Source organism: Amblyomma maculatum, chromosome 1, assembly GCF_055883805.1.
Source record: "Amblyomma maculatum isolate TAMU_Amacu chromosome 1, ASM5588380v1, whole genome shotgun sequence".
In the NCBI taxonomy this organism is placed as follows: domain Eukaryota; kingdom Metazoa; phylum Arthropoda; class Arachnida; order Ixodida; family Ixodidae; genus Amblyomma; species Amblyomma maculatum.
The window spans coordinates 43,567,018-43,584,551 of NC_139344.1; the positions used below are offsets into that span (position 1 = coordinate 43,567,018).

Below are 17,534 nucleotides of genomic sequence, written 5' to 3' on the forward strand. Positions count from 1 at the left end.
GTGCTTTGTCGCAAAGATAGTTTGGAAAAAATTTCGGGAAACTTGAGCTCTGCCTTTAATGGTAGGATGTAACAGCGATGATGTCCCCTGTCTGCGCGCTGTTACAAAAGCCTATGCACTGTAGTCATTGCAGAGAGGTTTGAAGTTCACCCAAGCTGCGCCACGTACCTAATGCGTACAATCGCTTACCCCCCTCCCCCCCCCCCCAACCCCGCATCATCATTTGCGCTGTTCACAGGCGTCGCGTCCGGCCCAGCTGTGGGGTCGACGGGCAGCATCCACGAGACTTCACATGGTGAGAAAAGCCTTCCAAAGGAACCCCGGCTCCCGTCTGTGCAGGGAGGACAGCAATGGTTCCATGCCACCGACCAAACCTTGGGTGCCTCTCAAAACGCGAATCATGCGACCACACCTCCAGCGTACTGGTCTCGCAGCACAGGTGCGTTATTGTGGTTCAAGGGTAGCGTGCTGCCGGGGTGGGAACAGCAATGAAGCGAACGATAGGAGATTGAGTTGGAAAGAGCAAATGAAAAGGGCTTTACACAGCTGTTTACAGCATGAAGGACAAGTAACCCCGAGGAGCAGGACGGCAGCCTGTCTCCGTTGAGCCTTACGAGCAATGTCTGGTCTCTTCGCGACACACTCGTGTCCGGAAACGCGCCGCGTTCCTCTTGTGACCGGCCCCGCTCACTTGCTCACTACATCATTGTCAGGCAGCTGGTGGCCAAGATGAGGCATTGAGAGATGAGCCGAGATGAGCAGCCACATGAGGCATTCTTCATGTCAACGGTGTTCTGAGTGTAGAAAATATAAATATGTACTTGAAGACCGGAAAGTTTATACTTCAAAATATCAAGGCGGGAAGAGTTTAGGGATAATGAAATGTAAATCAACACTTCACCAGTAGAGACGAGCCAGAGAAGACGAATACTGGTGGTCGAGTGGCCGAATTGCAGGAAGCTTAACAGATATTGAATATAGCTCTAAACATAAGAAACTAATGGAATGTAATTAACGGGTGCGCCCGCGTCAGCCAGCCGGCGCACGTGACGGTGCAAGTAGCAGCGAGCGCGGTGAGCCCGCTCCAACCATCGCCAACATGCCAGCCTGTCCCTGCAACGGGTCCTTTCCAACTTTGAAATTCAAATTTATGGCCTAAAGCCAGTATTTAGTAAATATGAAAAATTGCTCTCAAAACACTTAATTCAATGCAAAACAAAAAAACAGCCTGCAGTGCGCAAGATGGCTCGCAGCACTATGTACCTGGATTTTCTGGTCGGCTTCAAATATGTTGTTTTTGAACCCTTCGATGAAGTTAGCATGCATATGTATCTATATATATATAGGAGAGTGTATACCAGGTCTTTCAGGGAAGGTGGTCACTAATTTTTAAACATAGGGTTCTTGAGGTGGAAAGCTTTTTGTGGTATAATAACACCAGTGTTGGCGGACGTCAACAAACCGGCGAATCATGTTAAGTAGTAAAGTTTCTAATTAAATTCTGATAGTTAGCTTTTTTACTATCGCGGATAGGCTCCCGCTTGTAATTAGTGATTTGTAGGCGGCCGTTAGTAATAACCATATCAGCATTTAGAATTCCGAAAACGCAATTGCCCTAGCCGCTGTGGCTGAACTATTTCGGGCATTGCTGGCACGATTCGAAAACAGTGCGCCTGCGGAAGGGAAAAAAGCTACATCAATCAAATCGCATCACTTTGTCACGTGGCCTTCACTGTCCCGATACAGTGACAATATGCGCTTCTGCTGGCGCTGCGCCGATGAAAAGTGGTAAGGTGCTCTGATGGCACCTGCGGCGAGAATATGCATTGCTGATGCATGGCGAGAGGCACAGCTTCCAGCAGCCTGCGTGCGAGGGTAAAAAATCTGGCTAATAGAAACGCCACAGCACATGCAACGTAGCATAAAGCGGTGCAATGTATTCAGAATTAAAACAAGAATGAAAGCAGCGGAGACAGTTATTAAATTTCTTGGAGTGGTCACCTTGTAAGCAGACAGCCTTCGCGTCAGTTGAGCGCTGACATGGCCGCAACTATTGGAGGCCTCAACATGCGTAGACCCCTTTTGGTTAGCCTCCGCGTTTCAGCCTCACAGGTGAGTACAGCTTCAGGACGTAAGTTGAGGACAGCGCAGAAGGTTATAGAACGAAAAATGGTAGGGGTAACATTAAGAGATAGGAAGCGTGCAGAGTGGGTGAGAGAAATAACTCAAGTGACTGACATTCTAGTGGAAATCAAGAAGAAATGGGTATGGGCAGGACATGTAGTGCGAAGAGAGGATAACTGATGGTCGCTTAGGGTAAACTGGATTCTAAGGGAAGCAAAGCGTAGCAGGGGCGGCAGAAAGTTAGGTTGGCGGATGAGGTTAAGAAGTTCGCAAGGGTCAAGTGGATGCAGCTATCACAGAACCGGGTTAATTGGAGAAATATGGGCGAGGCCTTCGCCCTGCAGTGGGTACAGTTAGGCTGATGATGATTATAATGATGAAAATTGGAGGCTACTCTTGGGCCACTGAAATGCTTGAAATTGTTACCGTGCGCACGTAGAAAAATGCCACTTCCGCGGCACGGTTGTATAAGATGAGCATCCTGGTTGCTGTGTGCCCTCGCGGCACTTTCACAAGTCTTCAGTCGTTTTGCGAGAACAGGGTCGATTCACCCTCAACGTCAAAAACGTGGCTCAGTTTTGAGCGAAGAGTTTGAAACTGGTGTCTTGACCTTTGTGAACGTCAACCCAGAGTCCTCAAAAAGTAGAACATGTATCCTTACAAGGTATGCCTACGCCAAGCAATTGGAGGGTCTGATTTTCAGCGCCTAGCTGCTTGAATTTTGTAACTGGTTCCTGATCAAACGCGAGGACTGGAGGGCCCTGAATTTTTAGACAGTGTGATGTGGACAGATAAAGCGCTCTTATCCAGAGAGTCCATCCCGAAATTGCACTCTCTCTCCCTCTCTCTCTCTCTATATATATATATATATATATTGTAAAAGAAGGCTAGGTCGAGACGGCGAGGTCGTAACGGCAAGGACAGCCAAGCCTTGTCTAGCGTTTTTAATCCGATCACGAACCCAGGCGCGCGCCGGAGCCGGCGCCGCGGGACGATGATTATGGTATGTACAAATGAAAGAAGAAGATCATGGCATGTACAAATGAAAGAAGGTCCACAATATATATATATACACAATCTATGTATATATATATATATATATATATATATATATATATATATATATATATATATATATATATATATATATATATATATATATATTGTTGCGAAGGAGACCGGCAGTGGCACGAGAGGAAGCCTTGCGCTAGGCCAGACATTAAATCATCGTTCACCTTGTCGCCATGTTGTGCTGTCTCTTTGCTTGTCCCCACGTAACATTTTGGTTGGAGGTGCGGCGTACGTCTACCCCATCCTTGCCTTCGAGCATGGACACCATCTGTAAGCCGGAACCATCGACCGAGGGCCCCGGGACATCGCCCAACAGCTTCGCCCCAGCCCTTCCTGCCCAGACCCAACCAACTAGCGCCGCTTAGCCCCCAGCCCGGATATGAAGACGAGGAGAGCAGACAGACCAACCAGAACCGAGACGAAGGACCCAAAAGACCCGAAGGACCCAAAGGAACCAGACATGTACACGCAACCCCCGCTCAGCCGCCCAACGTGACCTCGAGTCATCGGTCCCATGGACTCTGGTGACGGATGGTTGAACAGCTCTAAGGGAGGCGGATCACCCAAGCATCATCGTGTTCATCGTCATCGTGGTGGCAAGCGCACCATTCTCTTCTCTTGAACATCTACACCATCACGTCACCATTGACTTCAACGAACCGATCGGGGCGATCGCTCGGTGGCCCCGGGAAGTGGTGCGAAGACAGGCAGTGGCGCGACAGGAGCCCTCGCGCTAGGCCACGCATTAAATTATTGTTCATCCTGTCGCCAATGTGTGCCGTCTCTGCTTGTCACCACGTACAATATATATATATATATATATATATATATATATATATATATATGAATTGCAGTGAATATTCAGTTGATTCAGCGTTGTCTGCACTACACTCGCTCCTTGACTCCCCGGGGTGCAGCTGCTGTTGGGTCAGGGGTGACATTTATCGGGACATGTGGCTTTAACTGCGACGCATGAAGCGTTCGATGCTGGTTTAGAAGGCATGGTGCCAACGATGACACCCGGAATGCTTTGAATGTTGCAGGTGTTAACTGCTCAAGGAGGCAATGAACGTCGTTGAATCAATTAGATGCCAATTTACATGAGGTACTGGCGCTTGACGTTTGACCCATACTTGGTCTTCAATTACAAAACAAAATGCGACCGGTGGCTGCAATTATTCATGAATAGACAGCTCCAGTCCTTAGCAGATCTTCCAAACTCTACGTTCCGACGGAGTGACGCGTTTGTGACTCCCGAGTCGCACGCTGACCAGTTCCGCGCCCCATGATAGGTATTGTACACAGCGTACAGCCTTAAACCATGGTCAATCAAAAAAGAAAATCACTTGGTGCTGTTCTTCAACCGCTTCAAGTTTATCATTTCCATCATATAGCTACCCAGTGTACGTCTGTAGTAAGAAATACGTGCACTTCTTGGCTTGAGTGGAAGGGATAAAATAGGCCAGGCTCGAGCAGGGCACGCTACAGCGGACTAGGTGAGAGCATCTTTACATGCAATGCTTCAATACGCATACCCTTCCGCGGTGTGTCAGCGTGGCCTCATGCACTACCTACTCTCTCAATGTAGCAGTCGATGAGGCTCCATTCGAGGCCTGCACCAAGAACACAGATCGAATTGCTGGCAATTGGTGCCGTGGAGTTAAATATACCAATTTTGACACGCAGAACAAGTGTATGCGGTGATGTACGGGGTATTATTGAAGTGGGATTTGAAGAGTCACGAGTTGCGTGAGCGTTGTTTCGAATCCTCCTCGGTGCGCAAGAAAAGTGATAGCTCTCGTATTCTTTGCTAATTTTTTTAAACACATAAACTGCAAATAAAACAATTTAGGATACTCTAAAACGTCTCTTATTGATCTCTCGCAAATCCTTACTATCCAAAGAAGGTAAAGAAAGAGCTAGAGTGATCCACGAAGATCTTGAAAATTCGCAATTCCCAACAAAAGAAGCCTGAACCTCTGATAGAAAGTTTGGATTTAGCCCTATCTGTTTCCGTAGATTCTTTCCGACCCCGTGGCACTACTTTTGCTCCCTATGCCTCAGTATAGAAGGTACAAATATGACATTCTTATATTTGGCCTTTCGTATGCCTTACGTGACTTCAAAGGCGCCTCAAATCGTCTGTGATGTCCCGGCTAAACCGAATCAGCATAAGAAAATGATTAGCTTGTAGCTGAATTTCTCAATTCTTCTAAATGGTACTGTATATTTCCTTCCTATTCAGAGAGTGTGCCAAAACGTCTGTAATGTGTTGATTGATTCTTTTCTTTTTTTTTCTGTTATTCAAAGCGAGCCCCACTTCAACATGCGCTGTGCTGGCTCATGGACAATTTTGGAAGACGGTGCGCGTGAAGAATATGACGACATGGAGACAGGTAGGCTTGCTGACGGGTCTTTTGCTTGCACTAGTTCAGAAACTGGCTGCAGGTTACACTGGAGTGCATAAAGACTTCACAAATACAAACGGAGCACCTCTATTCGGTTTGATATAAAACCCCCGTCTCATGGTTTGGAATATAATGTTTAATATAATCTTCAAAATGAACTGCTTTAACAAAAACATGCGTTTCTGAACGTTCCGAAATTGCGTATACGAATTAACATTATACGCTTAACATTCGCAGTCGATTAGAAAGCTGATCCTATCTTGCGCTTTGAGTGTTCGGTAAGGCTAAAATATTCGATACAAATTTATTAGCCGAGAAAGCAACCTGAAGCCTCCCTGTTTTTATTCCCGTCTTTGGCTTGGCAATACTTTTCGGCAGCGTAATGACAAGATTTAATGAACCGCCCCTCGACCATTCGGTAGCGTTAACACCTTTCAGTATGTGTAAATAGGGACACAACGCATTGTTATGTCATGTTTAGCCAGCTCCATTCTTAGAGGACAGGAAAAACTGCGGCGAGCCGTAAATGCCGCAGTCGAATGAGGCTAGTACATACGGCTCAAATATGACAGTATAGAGGATGCTTTTCCGGTGAGCCGGCATCAAGGGCGCAGGGATTGAGGTGCACTGTGCCTTAAGAGCGGTGAAAGAACGGACGTGAGGGGGCCTGTCGCGGGGCCGCATTGCCCCTATTGCTTTGCGCTGCCTTGTGCGCTGAACACTGCGGCGCCGGCTTCTGCAGCTAAGCGTTGTGTAAAAACGTACACACACAGCTGGAAAGCAGCGCTCGGGTTTCTTCCCTCGTCCACCTCATAAGCACTGCCCTGCCTTCCAAGTGGTGAATAATCGAGCGGCAGCAAGCGCTAGCGCTATAGTTACGGACGTATGTGATGTCAGCGAATGATGTCAGCCAGGACGATGGATAAAAACTACTCCAAGGACAAAGGAGCCTTCTTTATGGATGCTTCGGGTCCCTGTGAAGGCATCACAACAGTAGCCGTCCCTCGCCTAAGCCATACGGTAGCGGTGCTGACGGCTAAAATTCCAACGTCGCAGAAATGGAGGAGGCAGCGGTCGCATCAGCCGCTAATACCGATTCCATATAAATCGTCACCGACTCCCAAACAGCCTACAGAAAGTACATCCGAGTCCGCGTTTCTCTCTCGGCCTGTAAAATCCTATCCCAAGCCAGACACCAGGCCTTAGGTAAAGAACTAACGTGGCTACCTGGTCATCAAGGAGTAGAGGGAAACTAGTGTGCACACGCCGCAGCCCGAGCATTTTTCACCCGGGATCCCTCATCACTCCCCTCACATGACCAACCGCAGCTCCTCAGTACATATCCCGAGACACTGCAACACGTCCGCCTAGCGAGGCAAACATTCCCAGCTCCTGCTAAAGGTCTCGATAAATCAGAGGAGTGTCACCTCGGGCGTTTACAAATATGATCGTACAACAGCCCAGCTTGACTGCACAAAATATATCCGGGTACTTTCTCATCTGAATGCACATTTTGGGGTCAGAAAGCAGACCTTCGCCACATGATATGGGCTTGTCAAGAAAACCAAGCCAAACCTCGTAAAGAAAACCCAACGTGGGCGGTTTGGGAAGAGAAGGAGGAAAAAAACTTCATTTAAATAAAAAAACTGTAAACACTCCCAGGAGGACCTCTTAGTCCAGGAGCCATCTCGCTGTTCCTTCTAGCTTAGCCTGCTCGACCAGCTGCAACTGATCTGCAGGTTCCGTGGCTAGAAGGGCAGCCTCCCAGAAGAAGAGGTGGGGTGTTTGATGGGAGGAACGCGGATGGGATATGGGCATTCCCATAAGTAGTGGTAGAGGGTGGGTGGGGTTAAATCCCCTCAATACACTGGAGGGGTTTTAGGTGGGGTGGCATTGCATGTGGTGCAGTATGGCGGGAAGTTCGTGGGGTGAAAGATGTGAGCAAATTGAGGAGATTGGAATGAATGTGTCTGGACTTGTCGCCAGTATACGTGCTGTCGATCTGAGAACGCGTGTGATGCGGTGGCGGGTACGTGTCACGGCAACGACGATAGTTATAAACAATTGTAGTGAAGTCAAGAGGTTCGATGGGGGTGTATAATGAAGGTTTGGGGGGCCATCCACCGGCGCCCGGAAGCTTAGTTGTCGGGCAAACGCATGATCACGCTCATTTCCGAGGATGTCCTCGTGCCCAGGTAGCCATGTGATGGTGATAGGATCGGGAGGGGTAGATAGAGTAGAAAATATTTTAGCAGATGGAGTGTGGGAGGATTCCTCGCAGGAGATATCTGTATGCTCTTTGGGAGTCTGTGCATATCGTGGTGTGCTGAGTCTGTAACTGACTGATCTGTGCAATAACGAGTGTAATGGCCAAGCATGCGGCCTCGGCGATACTAGTGCATTGAATGGAGGCGGCATTGAACGTTGAGCGCCGAATGTCTGTGAACACAGCAGTGCAGATGTGAGGAATGTCCGGATTGTGTGAAGCATCCATGTAGATGATGTCCTGGCATGTAGAGTACTGCTTGGAAAAATATGAGGCACGGGATGCGCGACGGTCTTTGTGGTGCTCGGGATCCATATTTCGTGGGAGGGGTTTGAGCTCGAGGAGGCTTCCCAGATGCGGAGGTATGGCTATATGAGTGTGAGGTGAGGGATCAGGGTTCAGTCCCCTGACCCATCCCCTTTAACATCGCCCTAACTCCCTTAGCCCGGATACTCGAAACTATACCTGACCTCCAGCATGCAATATACGCAGATGACATCACACTATAGACTACTAAGGGTAGCCCATTGAGCGATTGAACGCAGGAGATGAATGTCTGTAAGTGTTGTGCGGAGTCGACGTTGTTGGCTGAAGAGGTGCGTCTCTATGATCTCAACATTGTTACGTATGCCTAATTGAAGGAGCTGAATCGTACTGGTATGACAAGATAAATGGAGGGCAGCTTTAACGGTTGAGCGGTGTAGGACGTTAAGTTCATTGAGTTTGGTTTTGGTGATGTGGTGGTAGGAGAGGTGGTAGGCCTGTCGACTAACGATAAGGGCGGCTACGAATCTTAGTGCCTTTTCCTTGAGGCCATGATTGCGGCTTGAAATGCGACGAGTGATCTGTGGTCTGGTTGATTTGGCGCTGCAGTAGGTGTATGGTGTGGGTGGCTCTAGTGTCTTGTTGAATCTGGAGACCCAGCAGTCGGAGCCGTGGTACTTTGGGAATCGGAGCATTATCAAGGAGTATACGGTGATGGTTGGGGCACGTGGTGAACGCTTGACGAATAGGAGCTCAGATTTCTGCGGTGCACACGCAAGACCTGTAGCCCGTGTATATGTGTGGTTGGCATCTGTAGATAGTTGCAAAGTATGTTCAACTTGGCCAGGGCAACCCTTAGTAGTCTATAGTGTGATGTCATCTGCGTATATTGCATGCTGGAGGTCAGGTATAGTTTCGAGTATCCGGGCTAAGGGAGTTAGGGCGATGTTAAAAGGGATGGTTCAGAGGACTGAACCCTGCTGTGTGTCTCAGTTGTGTAAATAGATGACCGGGGAGGTGTAGGACCCGAGTGCGATATGAGCCGTGCATTTGGTTAGGAATGCCTCAACGTAGCGGCAGATCGTAGCCCGCAGTTAGTTGTTGCAAGGGAAGACAGAATGTGGTCATAACTCATGTTACCAAATGCCCTTTGTATATTTTCAAGTATGGCCCTTGTGGCATGTTTATGGAGGGTATTGTCTAGGATGGTCTCTTTCAGGTGTAGTAGAATGTCTTGGGTGCAGAGATGTGGGCGGAAGCCGAATTGAGAGTGAGCAAAAAAAACGGTAGATTCGAGTTTAGGTTGAAGCCGTCTAAGGGTTACGTGTTCATAGAGTTTGCCAAGACAACTTGTGAGAGAAATGGGGCGTAGGTTGTCTAAGGAAAGGAGTTTTCCGGGTTAGGAATGAAGTTGATTGCAGCGTGTTTCCAAGAGGCTAATAAAGTGCCCTCCCTCCAGTGTTGGTTGTAGTAAGCTGTGAGTTGAGAGAGAGATGTATAATCGAGGTCTCGAAGGAGCTTGTATGTAATTTGGTCAGGCCCGGGTGTGGTGCCACGAGCGATGTGGGTGAGGGTGGCCCGTACCTCCGCGGTGGGTATGTCCTCATCCAGCCTTGGGTTATATAGGGGAGGGGATGGGGGTGTGGAGGAAGGTGGGAGGGGGGCGAAATGTATCGCTGTGTGAGGTATTGAAGGATGTCTGTGCCTTGTGCTTTAGTGTGAAGAGGCGGTGCCTGTTGATGGCTGTCTGTTGTTTGGTGGTTGTGGGGTCGAACAGGGTTCGGAGAACATTCCAAGTTTTTCGTGTGCCTAAAGTACCCTGAAGGCTGTTGCAGAGGTTTCGCCAGTTGGAGTTTGCCAGATTCGCTGCATGCTCTATGGCCTTGAAGGTAATGTGTGCGATTCGGAGGCGGATGTTTCTGTTGTGTCGTCTTTTCTATCTCTTAACGACGCTTCGCCTTGCCTCCCAGAGATGCAGAAGATGAGCATCAATTTGGGGTGCTTGCGGAGTGTTTTTGATGTGTTTAGGGTTGCGTTTGAGTGCAAACTGGAGCTTTTTTACCCAGGCGTCCAGTGGGAGATCGCTGTCCTCGGAACTGACTACCGCTAATTGCTCACGAAATCCTTTCCAATTAGTGAGATGCTAGGTCTTGGATGTGAACTGTTTTGCGCCATTGTGCAGTTGAGTTTGGATAATATAATGGTCGCTGCCCAGTGTGTCTTTAGTGTGTCTGTAGAAAATGGGAGAGCAAAATGTTGGTCAGGGTAATGTCAGGGGTGGTGACTCTGGTGGTGCTAGTGCCGATTCGGGTAGGGGCATTTGGGTCCGTGTTGAGGGTGAGGGAGTGTTGCATAAAAGAATTGTACAGGCGTGTGCCCTTGGGAGTGTTTTTAGGGTATCCCCAGGCTGTGTGCCCAACATTGCAATCACCTACCATCAGTGTTTGTGACCCAGATATGCGTTGGATGTCGGCCAGAAATGTGAGGAAGCCGTGTCTTGTCGCTCGGGGTGGGTCGTAAACGTTTGTTATGAAAAGGCTGGGGGCGTCTGGTGTAGGCGGGAGTATTTCTATGAGCGTATGCTCAATTACTTGGTTGCTGAGTGTATGGTCTATGGCCGTGAGAGTGTTTTTGACGAGAATCGCAGTGCATGCAGATAGGGAGGTGGTATTGTATCCGGTCAAAGTGGGCGAGCAGCTTTTTTCCTGAAGGGCTATGACATCCGGGGTAGTTGCATGGTTCTGAATGTAGAATTGTAGTGATACCCTTTTTCGTCTGAAGCTACGGCAGTTTCATTGCCAGACTGTGATGCCGGAGGCTGCAGACCGACACGTCTTCTTATTGTGTGCCATTTTCGCTGTGCGTATGTTCCGTGCACGGCCCATGCTGAGTTCGTGCACAGATCTTGTCCGAGCGTTCATTGAAAACAGAGCATGACACGTGTCCCGCATGAAGATTTGATGGCCGATCGGCGGCAGCACAAGGGGAACACTTAACGCTGGGATCCCGAATGGAACTCGGGCAAGCTGCCAAGGCATGCGGCCGGGTGTAACGGCCTTCGAAGGGTTATTCCTCAGCTTACACTTCTTCAAAGCGTGCCCATACTGTGCACAAAATGTGCACAGAGGTATAAGCAGGTCCTCGCACACCTCGACGGAAGTCCACCCCATGATTACTCGACGCGCGTTGCAGAGACGGGCAAAAGCGGGGGGGGGCGAGAGTCTGCTTCAATGACGTCAACTAACTGTCCGGAGGTGGCCCTGTTCAGCTCCAACCTTGCGGCACAAAGGACCTTGCTGGCGAGAGCTCGGGCAGCGGCATCAGCCAACGGAGTCTCGGACTGGGCACCCGACCAACTCCTCCCTTAACCCATAACTCATGCAATACAAATATATGTATTATACTACTACTAGTGAAGTCGTACCATGGTAATGTGCAGTACTGTGAACGGCGGTGCGCGACAGCAGCCAGGCGCTGCGTCAGTAGTCGCTATCAGTTACGCACGAACATCGCACCAGCTGCAAGGTCCCCACGCTGAGGCGGCAGGCGTTGGTGCCCCCGACCACAGAAGGCACGAGGAAACCGAAGAGACGAATTCTAAGGAACATCAAGAGAAGTATGTACGCTGGCAAGTAGGAAGGAGGTTATCAAAAAGACACGGGTGATGATGCGAATAAAAATGGGGCAGTTCTGGTTGCTCAGTTTGAAATTATGCAAATCTGGAGGAGCCCCGTCGCGGTGGCTAAATTGTTAGGCCACTCGACTGCCAATGTCGAGGACAGAGGTTTAAACCTGGCCACAGCGGCCTTTTTTAATGCAGGTTAAAGGGCATGGCGCCCGTGTGCTGTGCGCTGACATTTCATGTTAAAGAACCCGAAATGGTCGAAATGTCCAGAGCCCTCCGCTACGGCACCCCTCATAACCCAAGAAGCTTTGGGTGGCTAAACCCAATAAACCAAATTACGAGGCACAGTGGATGCAGTAGAGCCAGGCACGAATTGCGCCAGGTCGGCAGTGAAGGCCGTAACATAGGGTAATGATAGACATCTCTAACGTTCGTACCACGTGGACATAAGGACGTAGCCAGGAAGGCTAACCGATATGGGTGTGCCGGGAGGCGGCCATAACCGAAAAGGTGAGGGACAAGGGAACGAGAAGAAAAGGGCCTCGGCGTTGTTAGACGAGCACACTGTACCTCAAAGCAGACGAGTACTTACAAGATTATGAGTGAGTTTGGAGACAATCGAACGCCAAAACTGGCTTGGCAAGCCGCCAATGTACGCGACAGAGGCAACTCATTCCGCCAGCTCGTTTCCTCGGGGGAAAACATAAGCGAAGACATATGATGGAGGTAAATAGTACGAAGATGTGAGAGAGAAATACGTGTGATATTGAGTATCTCATACGGAAATCACGAGTGGAAACGGACGAGAGAGTCCGGAGAAGAGAAAGACTGTCTGAATATGAGTGAAGTGGATGAAGGAAAGGTGCACATTGAGCATAAAGGCGGACCTTGAACAAAGCTACAGCCTTCTTATAAAATGCGCTGGATGTCACAGTATGACGGAAGCGGACAAAATGTCACTGCTGGAGAGAAGAGAAAAGGGCCACGTACACAGTGCCCGCGGACGTGGAAGTTTAAGAACACTATGAAGAAAAAAAACTTATGTACTTAGAGGAGGTGAAGCAGTAGCTTTGCTAATGTGGCTCCGCAGCCGCAATGCTTCCATAAAGGTACGCAGCGTCGGTTTGTTTTCAAGTTAACGATGGGGATTCCCGCAGAGACAATGTGCTCTTTGCAATGAATGACTTAGTGCTGAGATTGTTCCAGTTTTGTGTATAAAATCGTAAAATTGGCCAGCGATACTGAAACGTAGCCGGTTTTAGGAAAACATGGCAAGCAGCCACCCCTGTTTTGAATTTCCTGACATCGTTTCGCACGCGTTTTGCGTTGTAGCGTGCTCGCGGGCCTGACATTTCCAGTGCGTCACACTTGTAATATGAGAGTTTTGTTCTTGTTTTTGTTTCACCGTTTCTGTGTGCGCGTGTCTCATACATATACAAGTGTCAAACATGGAAATTTAATCGCACTTCGAACTTTTCTACATTTCGCCTCGTTAGTCACTGTGGCCACAAGGAAAATTTAATCTAGAATGTACTCTTTTTTTTCGAGGGACGTGTACGTATGCGCTTTCTCTCGTGCTCCTTTATTTCTGTAAGCCGAAGATGCTGCGTCTGTATTTCCTGAGAGGCGCACTGTACGGCACGGCAAACTGTGGGACGATATGCTAATTATTGTGTTAGCACTACCCCGTCCTTTTATCGAGACTGGCAGCGTACTACCCGGCCGGTTGCCATAGGTTTCGAGAGCACACCACCTCTGGCCAGATAACGGCAGCCCTGCTCCGAACTAATCCGCAAAATAAGATCGCGCCGATTTTGTACAGGAATTCTCGCCACAAGAACAAGAACGCTCAGAGTTCGCGTGTAGAGCACGGAGTGGATAAGTTCCATGTATAGGCCACTGTCAGTGAATTTCAGTGTGACGCTGCGCTAATGACCCTAAGAGCGAGTAAGAAGTCGGCAACGTTTTTTGAAGCTGACGAAATCGTATCGGATTGTGTGTGTGTGTGTGTGTGTGTGTGTGTGTGTGTGTGTGTGTGTGTGTGTGTGTGTGTGTGTGTGTGTGTGTGTGTGTGTGTGTGTGTGTGTGTGTGTGTGTGTGTGTGTGTGTGTGTGTGTGTGTGTGTGTGTGTGTGTGTGTGTGTGTGTGTGTGTGTGTGTGTGTGTGTGTGTGTGTGTGTGTGTGTGTGTGTGTGTGTGTGTGTGTGTGTGTGTGTGTGTGTGTGTGTGTGTGTGTGTGTGTGTGTGTGTGTGTGTGTGTGTGTGTGTGTGTGTGTGTGTGTGTGTGTGTGTGTGTGTGTGTGTGTGTGTGTGTGTGTGTGTGTGTGTGTGTGTGTGTGTGTGTGTGTGTGTGTGTGTGTGTGTGTGTGTGTGTGTGTGTGTGTGTGTGTGTGTGTGTGTGTGTGTGTGTGTGTGTGTGTGTGTGTGTGTGTGTGTGTGTGTGTGTGTGTGTGTGTGTGTGTGTGTGTGTGTGTGTGTGTGTGTGTGTGTGTGTGTGTGTGTGTGTGTGTGTGTGTGTGTGTGTGTGTGTGTGTGTGTGTGTGTGTGTGTGTGTGTGTGTGTGTGTGTGTGTGTGTGTGTGTGTGTGTGTGTGTGTGTGTGTGTGTGTGTGTGTGTGTGTGTGTGTGTGTGTGTGTGTGTGTGTGTGTGTGTGTGTGTGTGTGTGTGTGTGTGTGTGTGTGTGTGTGTGTGTGTGTGTGTGTGTGTGTGTGTGTGTGTGTGTGTGTGTGTGTGTGTGTGTGTGTGTGTGTGTGTGTGTGTGTGTGTGTGTGTGTGTGTGTGTGTGTGTGTGTGTGTGTGTGTGTGTGTGTGTGTGTGTGTGTGTGTGTGTGTGTGTGTGTGTGTGTGTGTGTGTGTGTGTGTGTGTGTGTGTGTGTGTGTGTGTGTGTGTGTGTGTGTGTGTGTGTGTGCCTGCGTGCGTGCGTGCGTGCGTGCGTGCGTGCGTGCGTTCTCCTCGCTTGTGAGTGTAAGCGTCGCTGTGTAAGGAGAGAAGCGAGGTACTTAAACGCGTATGAAATATAGTGCTACTTTACTAGCAGCGCTGAGCCGAATGTCGATTTTATTAATGTAACAGTGGCGTACATTTATCTCGCTTTGGCATAAAATATTTGGAGTAACATTCAAGTACTGGGCTACATGTGCCTTCTCAAACGTTTTCGTGGCTGTCTGAATCAAAAATTGCTCACTGTCTTTTTTACGGATGCGTAGTAGCTTTCGAGCTTAGCAGAAAAAGAAGTACAAATGGGTTTAACGTTCAGGTGCGACGCCGGCTAGAGGGACGCCGTACGTTTTGCTAATCTTGATTACTTCGATTCAGTTGTTTAACGTGGCGTTAGGACGTCACACAGCACAGAACAGCCTCGCGTTCCAGCTATCCCTGGGTTCGAACCCACATCCTCAGACTTGGCAGTCCACCTCTCTAACCAGTGTGCCATCGCGGTGGTCGTTTAACCGAAAACACAATAATATACAAATAGTGTACATATATACTTCAGGAAGTATTAAAATCGCACGAAGAAAGTGCTCAAACAACTTCATTGCGCATAGAAAGGGCACGGAATGTTCTGTTCAACCGGCATTTAGTTCGGCAGCAGTATTCAGGCGGGCTCATCCTTCAGTAGCCGTCGGATTCTAAATAGAAACGGGAATATACATTTTCTGGGTGGTTGCATAGGTTTCGGACTGCAGTGGCCTGATAGTTTTACTTTGATACCTCGTCTAAGGACATCGTTCTTGTGTTTGAGACAGAAGCACTGGAAGTGGTAGGCGAATATGTCTATACTTAGGACAGGTAGTAACCGCAGATATGGATCATGAAGGGAAAATAACTGGGAGAATATGATTGGGATGAACCGAATTTGGCAAGTATTCGGAGATTATGACAAGCGGCTTATCGGTTGATAAACGGAGATTTGGTATAGTTGGTGATAAATCATATTTAAGCAACAGCGCGTAAAGGTCAAAGACTAGAGAAAGAAGTGACACACGAGGACGCTGATGTGTGTCCATCGTGTGTGCCTTCTTACTTACGTATTTGTCCTTTAAGCGCTGTTGCTTCAATATGATCTTATCGGCACCGGTATCGCTCAAGAAGAACGTTTATAACTGGTGCATTTTACCTGTACTCACCTATGGGGCTGAAATGTTGAGACTAACAAAAAGGGCTCTAGTTAAGTTGAGGACAACGCAGAGAGCTATGGAACGCAAAATGTTAGGTGTAACGTTATGATATAGGAAGCGTGCAGAGTTGGTGAGGGAAATAACTCGAGTTAATGACATTCTAGTGGAAAATCAAGAAAGAAAAGAAATGGGCATAGGCAGGGCATGTAGTGCGCATGGGGGATAACCGATGGTCTATAAGATCTGAAGGGGCGGCAGAATGGCAGGTGGGTGGATGAAATTAAGTAGTTCGCAGGGGTCAAGTGGATGCAGCTAGCACAGGATCTAGTTAATTGAAGGAATACGGCAGAGTCTTGGCACCGTAATGGGTATACTGCGGCTGTTCCTCATTATGACACCATTTCGCTTCCAATTTAGCATCCATCCCCTAGTCAAGTTGTCAGTTTGCGATGCGGATTCGAACCGATAATGTAAGTAACCCCAATTGAGTGCCGTTCATTGTAACCCTAGGTGTTCACCGAGGAGCGGGACCGATGCTGTGCATTCCTTACTCAAACACCAAGCCGACTGAATACGTTTAACACTTTCCCAAAGTTTCCGCTAGCCTCCCAGTGCCGACAATTCGCTGAATACAAATGCGTATTAAAGGCACTATGGCGTCTACTCTTGAGGATAAGCTTCAGCGTCCTCCTATTTTTTTTTCTTCGTGACAAGAGCTTATCTACCGCCTGCGCTCACAATTGCTTGAGAGTTTTGTGTTTTCTGCAGCGGTGCTACGGAACGCACGCGTCATTTGTTTAGAGACAAAGCAGTCGGACATCAGCATCTCGGTGACGCACTTATACTGATACTCTTATTGTACTCATGACTACTCTATGTATGCATATCAGGCGTCCAATACTTAAATATGCTCGCACCCCTTGGGATATTCATAAAAGCAAAATATTCGGAAACTAGAACGTGTCTAGAAGTGCTGCTCAGTGTGCCTGTGATGGTCGAAATCTCCAAAACAGGCCTTCTTGAAAATCGTGAGCCACCGAGCTGGCCTTTACTCGAAATCAGACGCAATTATTCGAGCCTCTCTTCTTTTAATGGCGCTTTGAATGGCACTTTAAGGAAAACGTAATAAAAATTAGTTGTGGTTCAGATCTGGTTAACCCTAGTTGAATTGCGATAGCAACGGCGGAAGCTTCTTTTGCCTGCTACATTATTCCCCCCTCACATCCTACGAGTGTGAGATGCTACATTATTGGGGACATTTAAGCTTAACCTTTAAGAGTATGACGCAAGAGTGTAAGCTACCAGCCCACATATAAAATCACGCTTCAACCAAGCCGTATATGGACGTGCCTGTGCGTCGTAGGGGTAACGAGAATGCAAACGGTTCTGGCAGGCTGATTCTGATATCACCCTCCCTTATGAAATTAGCGACGAGTTGGCAGCTCCTGTCTGTGGCATAGGGGTAACTTGAATTTAAATGTCATGCCAGGCTGATGGAGTAGGGGTTCCACGGACTACGGACCACGCGACGAGCGGCTAGACATGGCGTAGTATTGCTTTTCCGCTTAATACAAAAGAACTTAACCACAAATCCACCGCCCTGACCGCGCCTTAAAGGTTCGTGAGTACAAGGATCGAATCACATTCAAATACGGTAT

The 17,534-nt window shown here is 48.4% G+C and overlaps 1 protein-coding gene across 4 annotated transcripts in view; it reads left to right on the forward strand.

The window, feature by feature from the left end:
• Positions 1-17,534, forward strand: part of LOC146202230 (complement factor H-like) — a 277,186-nt gene that overhangs the window by 233,173 nt on the left and 26,479 nt on the right. For 3 of the 4 annotated variants that reach the window (XM_084588026.1, XM_084588028.1, XM_084588029.1), the window contains 2 exons: positions 239-439; positions 5,506-5,591. In XM_084588026.1, coding sequence (XP_084444152.1) covers positions 239-439; positions 5,506-5,591 — 287 coding nt within the window. The remainder of the gene's footprint in view (positions 1-238; positions 440-5,505; positions 5,592-17,534) is intronic. The other variant, XM_084588027.1, reaches the window with a different exon arrangement.